Source organism: Malaclemys terrapin, chromosome 4 (genome assembly GCF_027887155.1).
Source record: "Malaclemys terrapin pileata isolate rMalTer1 chromosome 4, rMalTer1.hap1, whole genome shotgun sequence".
Lineage (NCBI taxonomy): Eukaryota > Metazoa > Chordata > Testudines > Emydidae > Malaclemys > Malaclemys terrapin.
Window position 1 is genome coordinate 36,951,883 of NC_071508.1, and position 14,140 is coordinate 36,966,022.

The 14,140-nt window shown below is 42.6% G+C and overlaps 2 protein-coding genes across 2 annotated transcripts in view; one reads left to right on the top strand and one right to left on the bottom strand.

Moving 5' to 3' along the window:
- LOC128836344 (NACHT, LRR and PYD domains-containing protein 3-like) overlaps positions 1-13,066 on the bottom strand; it is a 51,942-nt gene extending 38,876 nt beyond the window's left edge. The window contains exons 1-5 of the mRNA XM_054026550.1: positions 13,027-13,066; positions 9,307-9,611; positions 6,349-6,381; positions 4,104-5,868; positions 2,437-2,526 (exon numbers count right to left, since the gene is read on the bottom strand). Of these exons, the coding sequence (XP_053882525.1) occupies positions 2,437-2,526; positions 4,104-5,868; positions 6,349-6,381; positions 9,307-9,589 (2,171 nt within the window). The 5' untranslated portion in view covers positions 9,590-9,611; positions 13,027-13,066. The remainder of the gene's footprint in view (positions 1-2,436; positions 2,527-4,103; positions 5,869-6,348; positions 6,382-9,306; positions 9,612-13,026) is intronic.
- LOC128836107 (uncharacterized) overlaps positions 1-14,140 on the top strand; it is a 342,237-nt gene that overhangs the window by 277,910 nt on the left and 50,187 nt on the right. The window lies entirely within an intron of this gene.

The following is a 14,140-nucleotide window of genomic DNA, read 5'->3' on the forward strand; positions in this document are numbered from 1 at the left end:
AATAGGATCCAATGGCTGGACACTGAAGCTAGACAAATTCAGACTGGAAATGAGGCATATATGTTAAGTGAGAGTAATTAACCATTGGAACAATTTAGCAAGGGTCATGGTGGATTCTCCATTCACTGTCAATTTTAAAATCAAGATTGGATGTTTTTCTAAAAGATATGCTCTAGGGAAAGTTCTATGGCCTGTGTTCTAGATGAGGTCACTCTGAATGACAATGGTGTGTTCTGGCCTTGGAATCCATGAATCTATAGCCCCTAGAAGAGTGCTGCAAGGGATGTCTTCTCTATCCCTGGAGAAAGATGCTCCTGCATACCTTGATACCAGCACCTTATAACAAAGGCACTGGCACATCAGAGAAGAGACAAGGGTTCTAGAATTCTCATAGCCTCATACTGGCCAGGACAGGTATAGCTCTCAGCTGTGGCACAGATGATCAAAGATGATCCCATCAGGCTGAGAGTCTAGTCTTGAATCATCATGTAAAATGAAGACATCTTGCTCCATCCTATGCTGGAGCCCTCTCCCTGACAGCTTGGTTCCTGACAGTGTACAGAGCCATAGACAAGAGCAAATGGCTCATGTCTTCCTGGAATCATATCTGCCAACTACAAGAAGTACCAATAATGTCCAGTGAAAAGTGTTTCTGGTGGGATGCAGACATGTCCATGGGACCCCTGTATTTGCGCCACAGAAAAACAGCTTGACTGACTCCTTCATCTGAGTATTTACTAAAGACTAACTCCATCCAGGGGCATTTGTCAGCCATTCCAGCCTATCAGGAACCAGACAAAGTGTCTCTGCAGCCCTTATCCTCTGGTTCATATGGGGATTGACACTTCTGAACCCCCATTAAACAGCCCCTGTGTCATAAGCTCCTTTTGAAGCATTCGTTGTAACATGAGCTTAATTTTCTTACATGGAAGATCATTTTCCTACTGAGCATGACTGTAACTCAGCTAGCAAGTGAGCCTCAGACTCTAGTGACTGATCCACCTTACCAGACATTACAAAGATAAGGTCATAGTATAGACTCCTCTGAGATTCCTTCCCAGGAGCATCTTGAACTTTCACCTAAATGTGCCTATCATCCTGGCTACATGTTTCTCACAGCTCTTGTCTCACATACCTCACGCTGGGGGACACAACCTCTGCAGCATGCATCTCATGTTGGGGGACAAGTTAGGGATTCGGATAATGTGTACTAGAGCAGAGACCTTGGGCTTGCAGGGATCGGATGTCACCAGCCCAGCAGCAGCGCAGGGAGCCCTCTGCAGCCCTGCTGCCATGAGAGTGAGCGAGCGGGGCCATGCCAACGGAACTGCAGAGGGCTCCCTGTACCGCCACTGGGCTGGTGACACCTGCGGGTGCAAGGTGTGGAGGGGAGGCTGCAGTCCCCGTAGGGCAAAGCAGATGTCATGAACTCAACTGCCTCCAGGCTTGGTTGCCTATCAACCCATGAGTTCAGCTGAGACCAATAAACCCTCACTAAGTAACTGTGCTCCCTGACTGATCATTGAAGCTCTGTAGCAAGAACAGCACTGTGGCTGCTTAATGCGTTCCACGCCTGCATTGGCACCAGACCTGTCTCCTGTCCAGCCTTTGCCTGCTCCACTCCAGCCTAGTTCCTACCTGCCTCTGATCTCCTGAATCCTAACTCTGACACTGGCTTGTCTCCTGATCACAACTCTGGTTCTGCCCTCTGATTCTGCTCCGACCACTAGGTTGCACCACCTACATCTTGGTGTGTGACAGCAGAGAACCCGGACCAGGACTCTGCTCTGCCTCACCAGAACAGTAGCCTTCCCTGCAGGTGCAAGTGTAACCCACACACCTCCTGGGTGTGCTGTTCTGTTCCATCTTGTGGCACCGAGACCACTTAGAGAGAGAGATAAAATGAGTCTGCTCTACAGCTTTAGCTAACAGCCAATTTGCTTTTAGCTCATGCTGTAGAGGCTCATGCACTAAGCTCCACAGGTCCCCGGTTCGATCCTGCCCGCCAGCGACCGGGGTCTGTCGGCGTTACACAAGCACAAGAAGGCTGTGGTACTGGCAGGGCAGAGCAGTCCTGGCTGGGGCTTTCTGCTCAACCCCTTGAGGGCCACACCAGTCGCTGCACCTTACTCCTGCAGGGATCGTGTATCCTGCAGCAGTGCAGGGAGCTCACTACAGCCCCACTGTCATGGGAGTGAATGAGAGGGGACATGCTCCTGGCTATCCAAACTCCCAATTATCCATATAAAATCTGTGTCCCCCAAGCTATTTGGGCAATAGGGAGTATACTGTAAATGGAAATTTAAATTCCTGAGCACCTAAACACTTCTATATAGTCACTACAGCAGACAGGGTCAGGAGAGCTACGGTGCTGTAGAACTTCTGGGATAACAGCAATAATAGGAGGATATTAAAAAGAAAAAAATAGCTTCTTACTTTAGTTTCTTTAATTTACAGTTTGGATCCTTCAATGCTTGACAGAGCAGGTAAATAGGCGAACATGTCGGCTCATCCTGATGCCCTTCCCTAAATAAGAGAGAATAGAAATGTTCTATGTTGATCTCTGGAAACAGATTTTAATTCTCTTTCCTGAACATGCTAATATCCTCTTGGATGGCGTAATCATACACTGCATATGAGTTACTCCATGCGTCTGTGAGTGGGATTCACAAGGGAGCCATCCCACACACACACACACACAAAACATGACACTGCACATCAGAGGTGAAAGTGGACAGTACAGGCCAGTACGGTGTACCGGAAAGAAGTGGCCGCCGGTACTGGCCTGTACACAGCTGACATTAAAGCGCCCCTTTTGTCCCTATCCCCCCCCGCCCGAGCCGCCAACAGTGGGGAGCAAAAGGGGCAGCTGCCGCTTCTTTAAATCACCGCTGGAGCCCCAGGTGGTGCAGGCCAGGCAGGGTGGAAGGGCTGGCTGGGAGAGGCTGACCCCCCCAGCCCCGCCCTTTCTGCCCAATGCCCCGCCCCTTCCAGGGGCCCGGAGTCAGGTCCCCGTACCAGTAAGTCTTTTACATTGCTTTCACCCCTGCTGCACACACTTCTCCCTCTGGGGAGAGGATGAGAGAACAAACACTACTGGCAATCCCTCAGATGATAGTGATGAGCATGCTATAAGAACCGATATAAAACAGAAGGGCTTGAAATTGATTCGAGCATTCCACTGTTTTTTGGGGGGGCTGGTAAAAGTCAACCAGCTTGAAGACATGAATCCAGAACCAGCAGACCCTCTCTGCATTCCTTGTTCCCAGCCACCCATAATCACCTCACTCTTGCCCTCACCTATTTTGCGCAAAGTGCAGCATGTACTGATAATATGGGACAGATTTTTTTTTTCTGTCATCAGCTAACACATGTTCAGTGAATTGGCCCTCTCCTGATTCTGGCACGCTTTCCCAGTGTCCCATCTCTGTGGCAGGGGACAAAATTATGCAGATGTGAATCCCCTTACTGAGAGAGAGGTTGACAAGGGAGGGAGTGGGACCTTCCTGGAGTGTTTGGCCTGGGTCAGGAGAGGCCTACAGGGGTGGAGGAGGAGAATATTGTTGATCCTCCACATGAGGTGAAGAAAAGGATAGGTGTGTGGGGATGTTTTTGTCCTCCCCCTCTCCTGCACTTATTAGTAACTTGTGTAACTTAGATTTTAAAAATCCCTTTTGTGCCTTGCCCTGGATGTCATTATTCGGGCACCCGGTTTCAGCAGTTGTGTCTTTTCAGTGAACACCTTAATGTGGTTGAGAGGGTGACTCTCTGCAGCCCCAGAGCAGCGCCATCTTCCCAGCCTCCTTGGAAACAGTAGGCAGCAGTGCTCACAAGTGTCAGCCCAGCTGAGGGAACAGAAAGTCACACACACAAGATCCTTTCAGTTTTACTGTTAAAATCATCAGCTGCTTTGGTACTTAATGCCTCATTGACATGTCACCCGACTGCCCAGTTTCTCCCACTGATCTGAAGTTCATCTGTAAGACCTTTGTCATTCATACTGCTGCCATCTTTCCTTTTTAAATTATCTTCTCCCTCCACAATGTATGTTTCTCTACTTAAGAAATTATGTAGGTGTTTTTCCTATCTCAGACACTACTTACAAACGTGGCTGCTTGGGTGGCCGTAGGGAATCTTCATTTGGGTCTTCAAATCCGAACGTGCACAGATTTAGATAGAGCGTCTCCAGCTTCCGACAGTTTTTTAGACAGAATGAAAGAGCCACTTGATCCATTTTGGTAAAATTATATTCAGCTAAATATAGCTCAGTGAAGCGATTGAGTGCACTTTGCACAAAACTCTCTTCTTGAATTTCATACAAACAGTGAAACTCTTCAAGCTGGTAAATCATCTCAGCGTTACGTTTAAAGGATGACAACTCCTCATCAGGCTCCAAAAAGAGCTCCTCAGACTCCAGGGACAAGGACGATATTTTTGGCTTTGTTTTAACCCACTGCAGTAAATCTGGTTTAATTTTGGGTGAAATTTTGCAGCTAAGTTTTTTCTCCATCTCCTCCATTCTCTCTTCATTTAAGAGACCAAACAGGAATCGCACTGTTAACATTAAGTAATTTCTAGATTTTCCATAATTTTCTAACAATTTTTTCACATTGTTCATAGCAGTTTCTGAATCTTCCACGGTTGTTGTTTCTTCTTTCTCCAACACATAAAACAAAGCTGCAAAAAACTCTTGAAAACTCAAGTGAATGAAGCTGTAGACACACTCACAGTCAATATCTTTTTGAAACATGTTCTCATTCAGAAAGAGAGAGTCAGATATATCTAAGCCGTGCTTCTTGACATCTTCTTCCCCAAAGAGTATTTTCTGCTTCCAAATTCCATCTGCAGCCAAGGAGCAAAGTCCCTTCAAGTTAGCTGGTGTGTGCTTCTTTGAATTGCTGCTGTGACCCTTTAATAAACTGAAAAGATAGAGCATATATACACCAGTGATTGTTTTGGATGTTTGTGCAAGATCTTCACCTGCTTCCATCTGTTGTTTCAGAACTGTGCAAATGATCCAACACGCAATGGGGACAAAGCATAAGGTGAAGAGCATTTCATTTTCTTTGACAAAGTTAAAGGCTTTTCTTGCTTTTTCTTCATTCCCAAAAAACTTGTGGAAATATTCCTCCCTCTCAGCTGCAGAAAACCCCAAGATCTCTGCATAACGTGCACATTCCAAACACTGTCTGAGTTTCTCCAGAGCAGTTGGTCTTGTAGTGATTATTACATAGGATTCAAGAAGAACAGTTTTCCGAACTAAACTGCTCAATGTAATTTCCATTGGCTGCTTGTCACAGGGATCAGAGCACAGATTGTCTTCTGGCTGATCCAAGGAAAATCTCAGTTCATCAAAACCATCAATTATAAACAGGAGTTTCTCTGGATTTATCAAAATCTCTTCAACTGGTGCATTTTTATTAGGACAATTCTTTAAAATTAAATCAGCAATTCTTCCTTCCTCACTGCCAAAGTTCACTTCCCTACAATTTATGTAGAAAGCATAATCAAACTTTTCCTTATAGAGCTCTCCAGCTGCCCAGTCAAACATAATCTTTCTTGCTGTCATGGTTTTTCCAATCCCTGCAGCTCCTAACAGCACAACAATTTGTGGTGTTTGTCCATCTTCAGAACATTTAAATAAATTACGCAGGGTGATAGAACTAGCTCGCTTAGTCATTATTTCTTCATGTCTCCATCCCAAGGTCATTATTTCATGTTCTCTTTCCTTTTTGTGACAATGTTTCTTTACAATAATCAGCTTTGTGTATCTGCTGTTTAGAGTCACGTTCTCACCAAGCCGAGAGTTCAAGTCTTTTATTACTCTGTACTTGTTTTGTATGTGTTCTCTATATTTCACCCTGTAATCTAAGGGAGTGACGTGAAGCATTAGAAATATGGAATCAGAAATTCAGAAAAAAGACTTATCACTAATGTTACAGTTAAGCTATTTAAACAATAATAATGCTACTTTATGCTTATAATGCAACATCCAGCATAAACTATTACCAAATCAATTAACTATGGGCCTGATTATAAGTTGTCCCATTGAAATTAGTCATGTGAGTAAAAGCTATAGGACCTTCCATGCACATGCAATAGAATTCTATTTATCTGAATGGCCTGCAGGACATCTGAAATGTTCGGATAACTGGGCGGTTGGCTAACTGGGTGTTCAGATAACCGGAAATGTGGGGTACCTGATTGCCTCCCCCGACTACACAGTCTGATGTGATAAGACTACACAGTCTGAGGTGTTATTTCTTATTTCTAGTGGTAAACTAAACATCTGGCTGCTCTGATCTAATGCCTGTAATCAACACAATTTTCTGTTAGAATGTCACATACCTGGTCGTCCAGGTGTTTGTTTAGGACATAAAGCTGAAAGAGAAATTTGCAGATGAACGTTAGTGTAACAGAATCACAGTGTGTCATGCAGTTAAGGAAGATGGGGCAATTCATCCCGTCAGTGGTCTCTGCAGGAATAAGAATTAATTAGCTATGATAATACACAAGCAATAATATGTATGACCGTAGCATCCAGGAACCCTAGCCTTGGCTCAGGACCTCGCTGTACAAACAGAACGAAAAGATGGCACCAGCCCTAACGAGCTGACAATCGTGACATTATTTTATAGAAAATATACTCATGTCCTAGCGCAAAAGAAATCTAGCTGTGTGAGAAATATCCATTTTACTTTTTTTCTGCTAATTTACTAACCAAGATACAAATAATCTATATTTTTTTTAGTAAAATTGATTAATTATGAGACAACATGCAAGCCTCGTTTAAACTATTCTCTGTAAAGCTGTTGATGACATTTTTAACTGCTTTTACCATACTCTGTGCCCATTTTGTAAGTTAAACTGTAACACTTGCCAAATTTAAGGTATCCATATATAGGAGTACAAGTGTATCTGCTTTTATTGTGCTTTCAATAATGTAGAGTAATGTTATGAAAATGGTTAAACATGGATTTAATACATGAAAATAGCCTTGAAATATTAGGGGAAGCTACAGTGTAGTAATTATGGGGCAGGAAATGGAAACCAAAGGTTTTCTTTAAGTTTCTACATTTCTTAAATAGTTTAGTAGAAAATATTTACCATTATTACTTGGCTTATTTTGCAAACTACAAAAATACAAAAATTACATTGAATGCATGTGTGCACACACTGAAAATATATTATGGCTGACAGAGAAACAAACATTTCAAAAGAAGCCCTGCAAATCCTGGGAGGCCACCCTCCTCACAAGCTGTCCCTTCAGAAGGAAACAGCTGGTTTTCTTTCTGACAGTGTCAGTCTTGTCAGAAGGTGCTAAGAGTGAGGGTCACTCTTAGCTCTTGGCAGGGGGTTAGACTAGATGACCCTGGCAGTCCCTTTTAGCCCTATGATTCTAGGAGGTATCTAGCCTTTGCAATACTTTTTGTCTGCAGGCAATGAGCCAGAGATAAAGATTGGACCCACAGGCTGTGTGCAAGGGGGACAGCTTTTGCAGCATTGTCCAATCATTATATAAAAGAGGATGTGCCATTTGACATAGCCTGTGGGATAAAGATGGAGGCACCTTGAAATGGATCTTGCCACCACCCATAGCCAGACTCGTAAACAGATGTTATATGAGCGAGACGGTGGGAACTGAAGAAACACATCTGCCTTTGGTACAATTGGTGTTTGATACACCACGACCAAGCCATGAGAGCTGCACAGCCATGGTAAAGGACGATGAATGTCATCCCAAGGACAGTGCAGAGACAAAGCATGAGGCCAGCCCTTGGGCACAGCTGTGGTTTGAAACTCTGGAACTGACCAGGAGATCCCAAACAATTCAAACAGAGCCAAGTCACAGGTAAATTGTATGTAAGACAGTTTAAGGGGTCGAAATAAGGATGGGATACTGGCCATAACTGCTCAGCTGGCTAGAGTGTTTGGCTCCCATCCAAAAGATTGGTCAATCAAGACCTGCCTGAGGCAAAGGTTTTTAAACCACGAGCTGAAGAGGCTTCTACATAAAAAAATAAAAGGTTTTAAGGCATCATGTAAAAACTAAAATGGCACCTTACATGTTTTTCTTATTTCAAATCTCTCAGCAGCTTAGTATTGGTTCTTTCAAGGCCTGGAAAAATCTGGACATCAAAATCCCTGAACGCTCAAATGGACTGAATCTGGTCCGCTTTTCCCCACACCTGGAAACTGAGTAAAGGAGGTACTAATTCTATAGGACCTAACTTTGAGGATGGGATTTGGTACTGAGCTAACCACACCTGTGCCAGTCTATACTCTTAAAACTGTACATGTGAGATCGTACGAGCAGCCATGCACTTCATTAACCATGGTCTGAAGGATTGTCTACATCTGGAGTTATTCTGGAATAACAACTCTATATGTGGACACTCTTACTCCCAGTTTGCTTAATATATGTTGAAAGTGGATTAAGCTAAACTGAAAAAAAAGGCACTCTTATTCTGGAGTAAGAGGTGTCCACACATGGAGTTATTCAGGAACAGTTACTCCAATTTAAATTCAGACCTTCCTTAATCTGATATAATTTATGTGTAGACAAGTCTCGAGGACTGTGAAGGTGGTGTCATAGATGCCCCAGGCCAGCACCACCCTGATTGCATGAACTGGACTTCGCTCTCTTGTGGGACATTGAAAAGCAGCTGGAGGCCTTGGAAACTGCAGCTCCCTAGGTTTGTTGGCTACTCAACAATTTGTATTCCACTAAATTTGTTTCTTTAATTAAATATAGCCTTGAAGATAAAGTTCCTGCCTGGAATCCTAGAAAGGTCCCATTCAGCTGTTTAGTGAGAATATGCTGGATCAGATTCTCTTCTGTGATCAGTTTCCAATTACAGATCATTGATTCTCTGTCCCAGCCCCGGCACAGGTTAGAGCTGCCTGGGGGCTGTTCTAACTCACACCAGCTGCCACTGGTCCCCAAGGAATGGTCCCCCAGGTGGGGATGCACTCCAGTCACTCCTCCTCCCCACCTCTCTCTGTCCAGGACACTCCCTCTGCACTGCTCTGTTGGCTCTACACCCTGAGAATTTCCTCAGAGGGAGAGTTACAGGCTGACTCTGCTCCCCTGGTGCCCACTGAGTGGAAAAAAGGCAGTGGAGCAGGCAGAGAATCTGGCCCACTGTGGGCATCTCTGCTCTGAGTTCCCCTGGTTTCCTGCTGGGATTTAGAATTTGTCATTCCTGCCATCAGCCTGTTTCTCTTTCTGCTCCTGCTGCTGCTGCCCCAGGGCAGATTCCTTGGGGAGACTCCCAGGTTTTATAGGAACTTTAGGTTTCTTACCATTCTCTCTTCCTTCTCTGAGGTTAGCAGCAGCTTCTCTGAGATTGATCTGATTGAAAACTTCTATGGTCACATCTACTGCAGCATCTCCACCATAGAATGCCATCAGGAGGTTCTTCGTATCTATTGCATCAGCATTCTCCAGCCGACCTCGGGGGATGTTACCTTTCCCCTCAAAGTCAGAGTGTGATAATTTGTCTTTAAATCCTTTGAACTCTTCCTGAGAGAGGTTGTTGAGGGCATGTATGAGCAGGTCATTGATCCTGCTGCTTCTGTTTTCCATCACTGGGTATCAGGAAAGGAAACTAATACACAAAATAAAATCCTGTTATTCATACTTAATAGGGTATAACAGCAAACAGAAGTGTAGTCTAGTAATGAGAGTAAATCATGGGGTCTCATAACTCCTCAGTTTTTTTCCTCACAAATGAAGCACTGGACAGCTCACTTTGTTTCACAATGCCTCTATTTTCCCATCTGTAAATGGGGATAATCATACTCATCTAACTCACAGGCCATAACTGTGTCATAAGAGGTTTGGATATCATCCTGCATCCACACTCAGGCAGACTTGTGTGACTACATCCCAGTTGTTCTGTGTGTTCTGGGACTTATTCTGCCGTCTTTACTCAGGTTGATTTCAGTGGGACTACATGTGGGTAAGGTATACTCGGGGTGAATAATGGGGGCAGAATATAGCTCTAAAAATTAAACCAAGTTTTGGGGGTGAATTGTTGTTCACCAAATCTCTAGAAACTTCCTAATGAATTTATGAACAAAGGAAAGTCTGACCGATCCCTGAAAAGCCACTGATTGAAAATATGACAAATGCTTACCTAAATAAGAATTATCCTCATGCACCTATTTACATCAAATCTACTAGCTAGAGACTTAGGGCCACAGATTTAAAAACAGCCTCAATTTTTCTACCTGTGATCAGTAGCAGGTGCAGTTTTGTGGGTGCAAATCATTGTAGGCACAACAGGTGACAGGCCCCGAGCCTGCCAAGGGACAGATGGGCCACCATTACACACATACAGGTTCCTTTGCACTACTGTGCCCTCAGCTGACTGACTCTCTGACAGTGCCCCCAAATCAGAGAGACTTCTAAATGCCAACACTGAAACCCATGATTATTTGCACTCCAAAAATCTGAGCCCCTAATTGATTAGGGGCAAAATTGGAGGCCAGTTTTTTAAATAGAATTTTCAGCAGAGCTGCAAAAGAATCATTAATTTGGCCATCAGCAAACAGCAGCCATAAAAAATGAACAGAAAAAAAAAAGGAAAATGGTTTAACAATCGAAAATTAAGAAATCTAAGCAAAACCACAAAGTCTAAGCAAACCTAAGAAATCTAAGCAAAACCTCAGTGCTCTTCCTGAGTTACTCCCGCCCCCTTCCCCAGACACTGTTGTGCTGAAATGCTTAGTAACAGAAAGTCAGATTATACTGGGGGGGAGACATTTGTTCTAGGGAGGATCAAGCTTTGAAAGAAAAGAAGCTTAAAAAAAGCCATTAGGGCAAATGTGACCATTCTCTCAGCAGCACAGTCATGTATTTAAGGATGGAAATATTTCAGACCCTGATTGTCCCCTGACTACAGTTGAATCTATGCATATAATAATCAGGATGTGAAGGGTTTCTAGAGACCTTTTACCAACGTGGAAATTGTAATATCCTGTGTTTTGGGCTCTGAGGCCAAGATTTTTATTAGTGACCAGTGACTTGGGGTGCCTAAATTGAGACATCTTGAAGGGGCCTGATTTTCAGAGGGTGAGTGTCCATCATTTACTTGAAAAATCCCCAGTTTTCAGTGTTTCAGGCTGGGCACCCAGAATTATGAGCCACTCTTGAAAACTTTATCTTAAATTGTGTCATTTCCAGTTTCTCCATAGAAAGCACAAACATTGGTATGGAAAGAAAAAGTGTCAATACGTTAAAATGGGAAAAGAACTTCAGCAAAATCTCTGGAGGAGTGATCCCAGATTTGTACAAGAGCCACCACTTCCTCTGTATGCATTCCTCTGAAAGTAACTCAGTATAAGCTGCTGTTCCAATGATGCCTCACTAGCTCTTAAAATAAAGCAGCTCAGTGGGGTAGGGTGGGGTGGGGTGGGGGAAGGGGGAGTTCCATTCAGATAAGTGTCTGAGGGTGGCAAATGTTTAGATATCTACCCTTGATTTAATCTTTGAAATCATTGGATCCAGATTGCAGCTGGACTTCTTTGTGATATTACTGTGCCACCCTGTGATGGGGAGTATGTACCACAGATGAACTCTGATCCATTGAAGTCAAAGGCAAGATTCCCATTGACTTGAATGGGGCCAGAATTTTACCCTAGACCACTCTAAGCTTGTGCCTAATCTCCCGATAGTAACAAAATTCTCCTTAGCTGCATGTTAGTAAGAGAACAAGTCTCCATACACAATTATTTGATTAAACAATGCTGCAGGCTCATTTGGTTTTATGAAGAACTTTACTAATAAAAGGGAAATGGGGGCCCTAGTTATTTCTCAACAATTTGGCTCCAATTTTCATCATTTGAACAAAACTAACCCCCATGTCCCATAAGCCAGATGAATTTAACCACTTTGCTTTACTATATGATATGGACATGAAAGTCTTCTCCTGATGTAATTTGGGCTTCCTTGTTGTTTCTGGTACCTACTTCTTATTCTGTTTCATAATTTTTACTGTATTTTTTCCTTTCTGATTATGGTGTCCTATCTCTCCCATATCATCTTTCTTTTATTCTTTTGTGTTATTTCTGAAAACATTTTGCAAGAAAAAAAAGTCACAAAGATGCTTTTATTATTACACATTTTCTTGACCTACTAAAAATATTAATAGAAAACGTTCAAACCCCATGTTGTTATTCAATGAGCACTTGCAAAATGGTGGCTGAGAAAGGGTGTGTCACTCCCTTGTTCTGAGTTGCACTGGCATAGCAATAGTGTCATGAAGTGACAATAAGGCCCGATATGTTTCTGACAAAGATTAGGTGCAGGAAAGCATCCCAGCTAGAGTATGTTCTAAACGCAACAACTTTAATAATATTTGTTATTCTTTATATTAAATTAAACCAGCAAAGCCTTTCTTCTGTGTTTAAGGTCAGCAATATAGAAGGTCTGACCTTACCTTTGTTAATGAAAGAAGTTGAGGTCAGATGTGTAAAATATTTACTCTAAAGATTTTACTAATGTTACTTTTCACGCATTTGTAGAGCAGATCACAAACCCTATAAAGTCTGTTATTTTGTTTCAAATTCTACCAACCAGGTAAAGGAACTCTTATTGCCTGGGAACTAGAAACATTGAAACTGAACACTGCCAAAAACTAGGAACCAGAAGCAACACAGCACAGGCAACACTGCACAGAATAACACACCGCACTATATTTAAATGCAAAAATACACTGCGTTAATACAATATGAAGGATGAAAGTGAAAATGCAGGAGTCCAGGAAGTTCATAAGCTAAGGGTCTCAGAGTAACTTTAACATGCACATGTTGTCGGCAATCTGTGAAGTAGCTGTGATCTTGAAACGCCACATGAAAGTTTGGCTTTCACAGATTTAATGTAATATTAATGTAGATAAAGAACAGGGAGTTCAACGGGACAGGAGGGTACCAAAAAAAAGGAGGCCTTTTAATCAAGATACAAGAATGTCACAAAGAGGGTCTAGTTCTCCTGTCCACCCCAGGACTGTTTTTCCTCACCATATAGAGAGCTTGAACTCTGTGGAAGGGCATCAGTGGGACTGGAGGCAAAAACAGAAAGATGCTGCAGAGCAAGCATTGCTTTCTCCTTCCCCTGTGGAGCTGGGATCCTCAAATCCCCTCTCCCCTCCACTACAGCTGTGCAAATACCTGATTTTTCAGTGTAGTGGCAGTTCTGTAAAATCAAAACAAAATTGTTTTGGATGCAACAAAACCCTTCTTTTTTTTATTTCATTTTTAACCTTTTAAATAAAAATCAAGGGAGATTCCAAAACCAAGACATTTCTAAATGCAAAGTTGAAATATTTTGTTTCCAAAATGCCTAAACAAACCACTTCAAGTTTTCCAAAATAAATAAACTAAAATAAATAAATATTTTTTGTTTCCCCTCTCCCTCCCCCGACCAAAAAAATTTGTCAAAAATCGAATTGCAAAATGATTTGGCCAACACTGATCTGCATTTTTTGGTGAAAAAAGGTTTCAGCTGAAAGACTTCACCCAGCTCTAGCCTCCACTTGCAGACACCGAAGGGGTTGTTGCTTCTTCCCCCCAGAGTCTCTTTCTTCCACTTTTCCACACACAAATACAAGAGACCTGACAAGAGATTCAGAAACTAGAGCAAATGACACACACTCTTCCTTCAGGTTTTCGTACAAGAGAAATCACTGTAAAATATTGTCTGGAACATACAACCCTCTGTCTCTACAAGGGACCAGAGAGCTCTCTACATGTGTGTCCATTTTCTGTCTGCACAGAAAACTCTGGATTTCTTCAGAGAACCTGACTGACAGCAATATGACAGATCAATAAAAATATTATGCATTGTGGACTCACCTTGAGGCGCTGAAGAGAGCTTATTTAGCTTGAATTTTTTTTTAGGACTTTTTCATGCTGAAGTGGAGGAATGCTGTTCTCTGCAATCTGGTGAAATCTGAGAGTGCTCTCATAGTATATATATGGGCTCTGCATTTCCAGTGTCTTTAAAATCAGTCACTATTAGACTCAGCCCTGCCCCTTTCCTCGTCAAAAAAAAAAAAAAAGTTCAGCAACAGGAATTAAAGTTGCAAATATCTATCAGTACTTTAAAGGTAAAATTTATTAGTAGAGATACTGA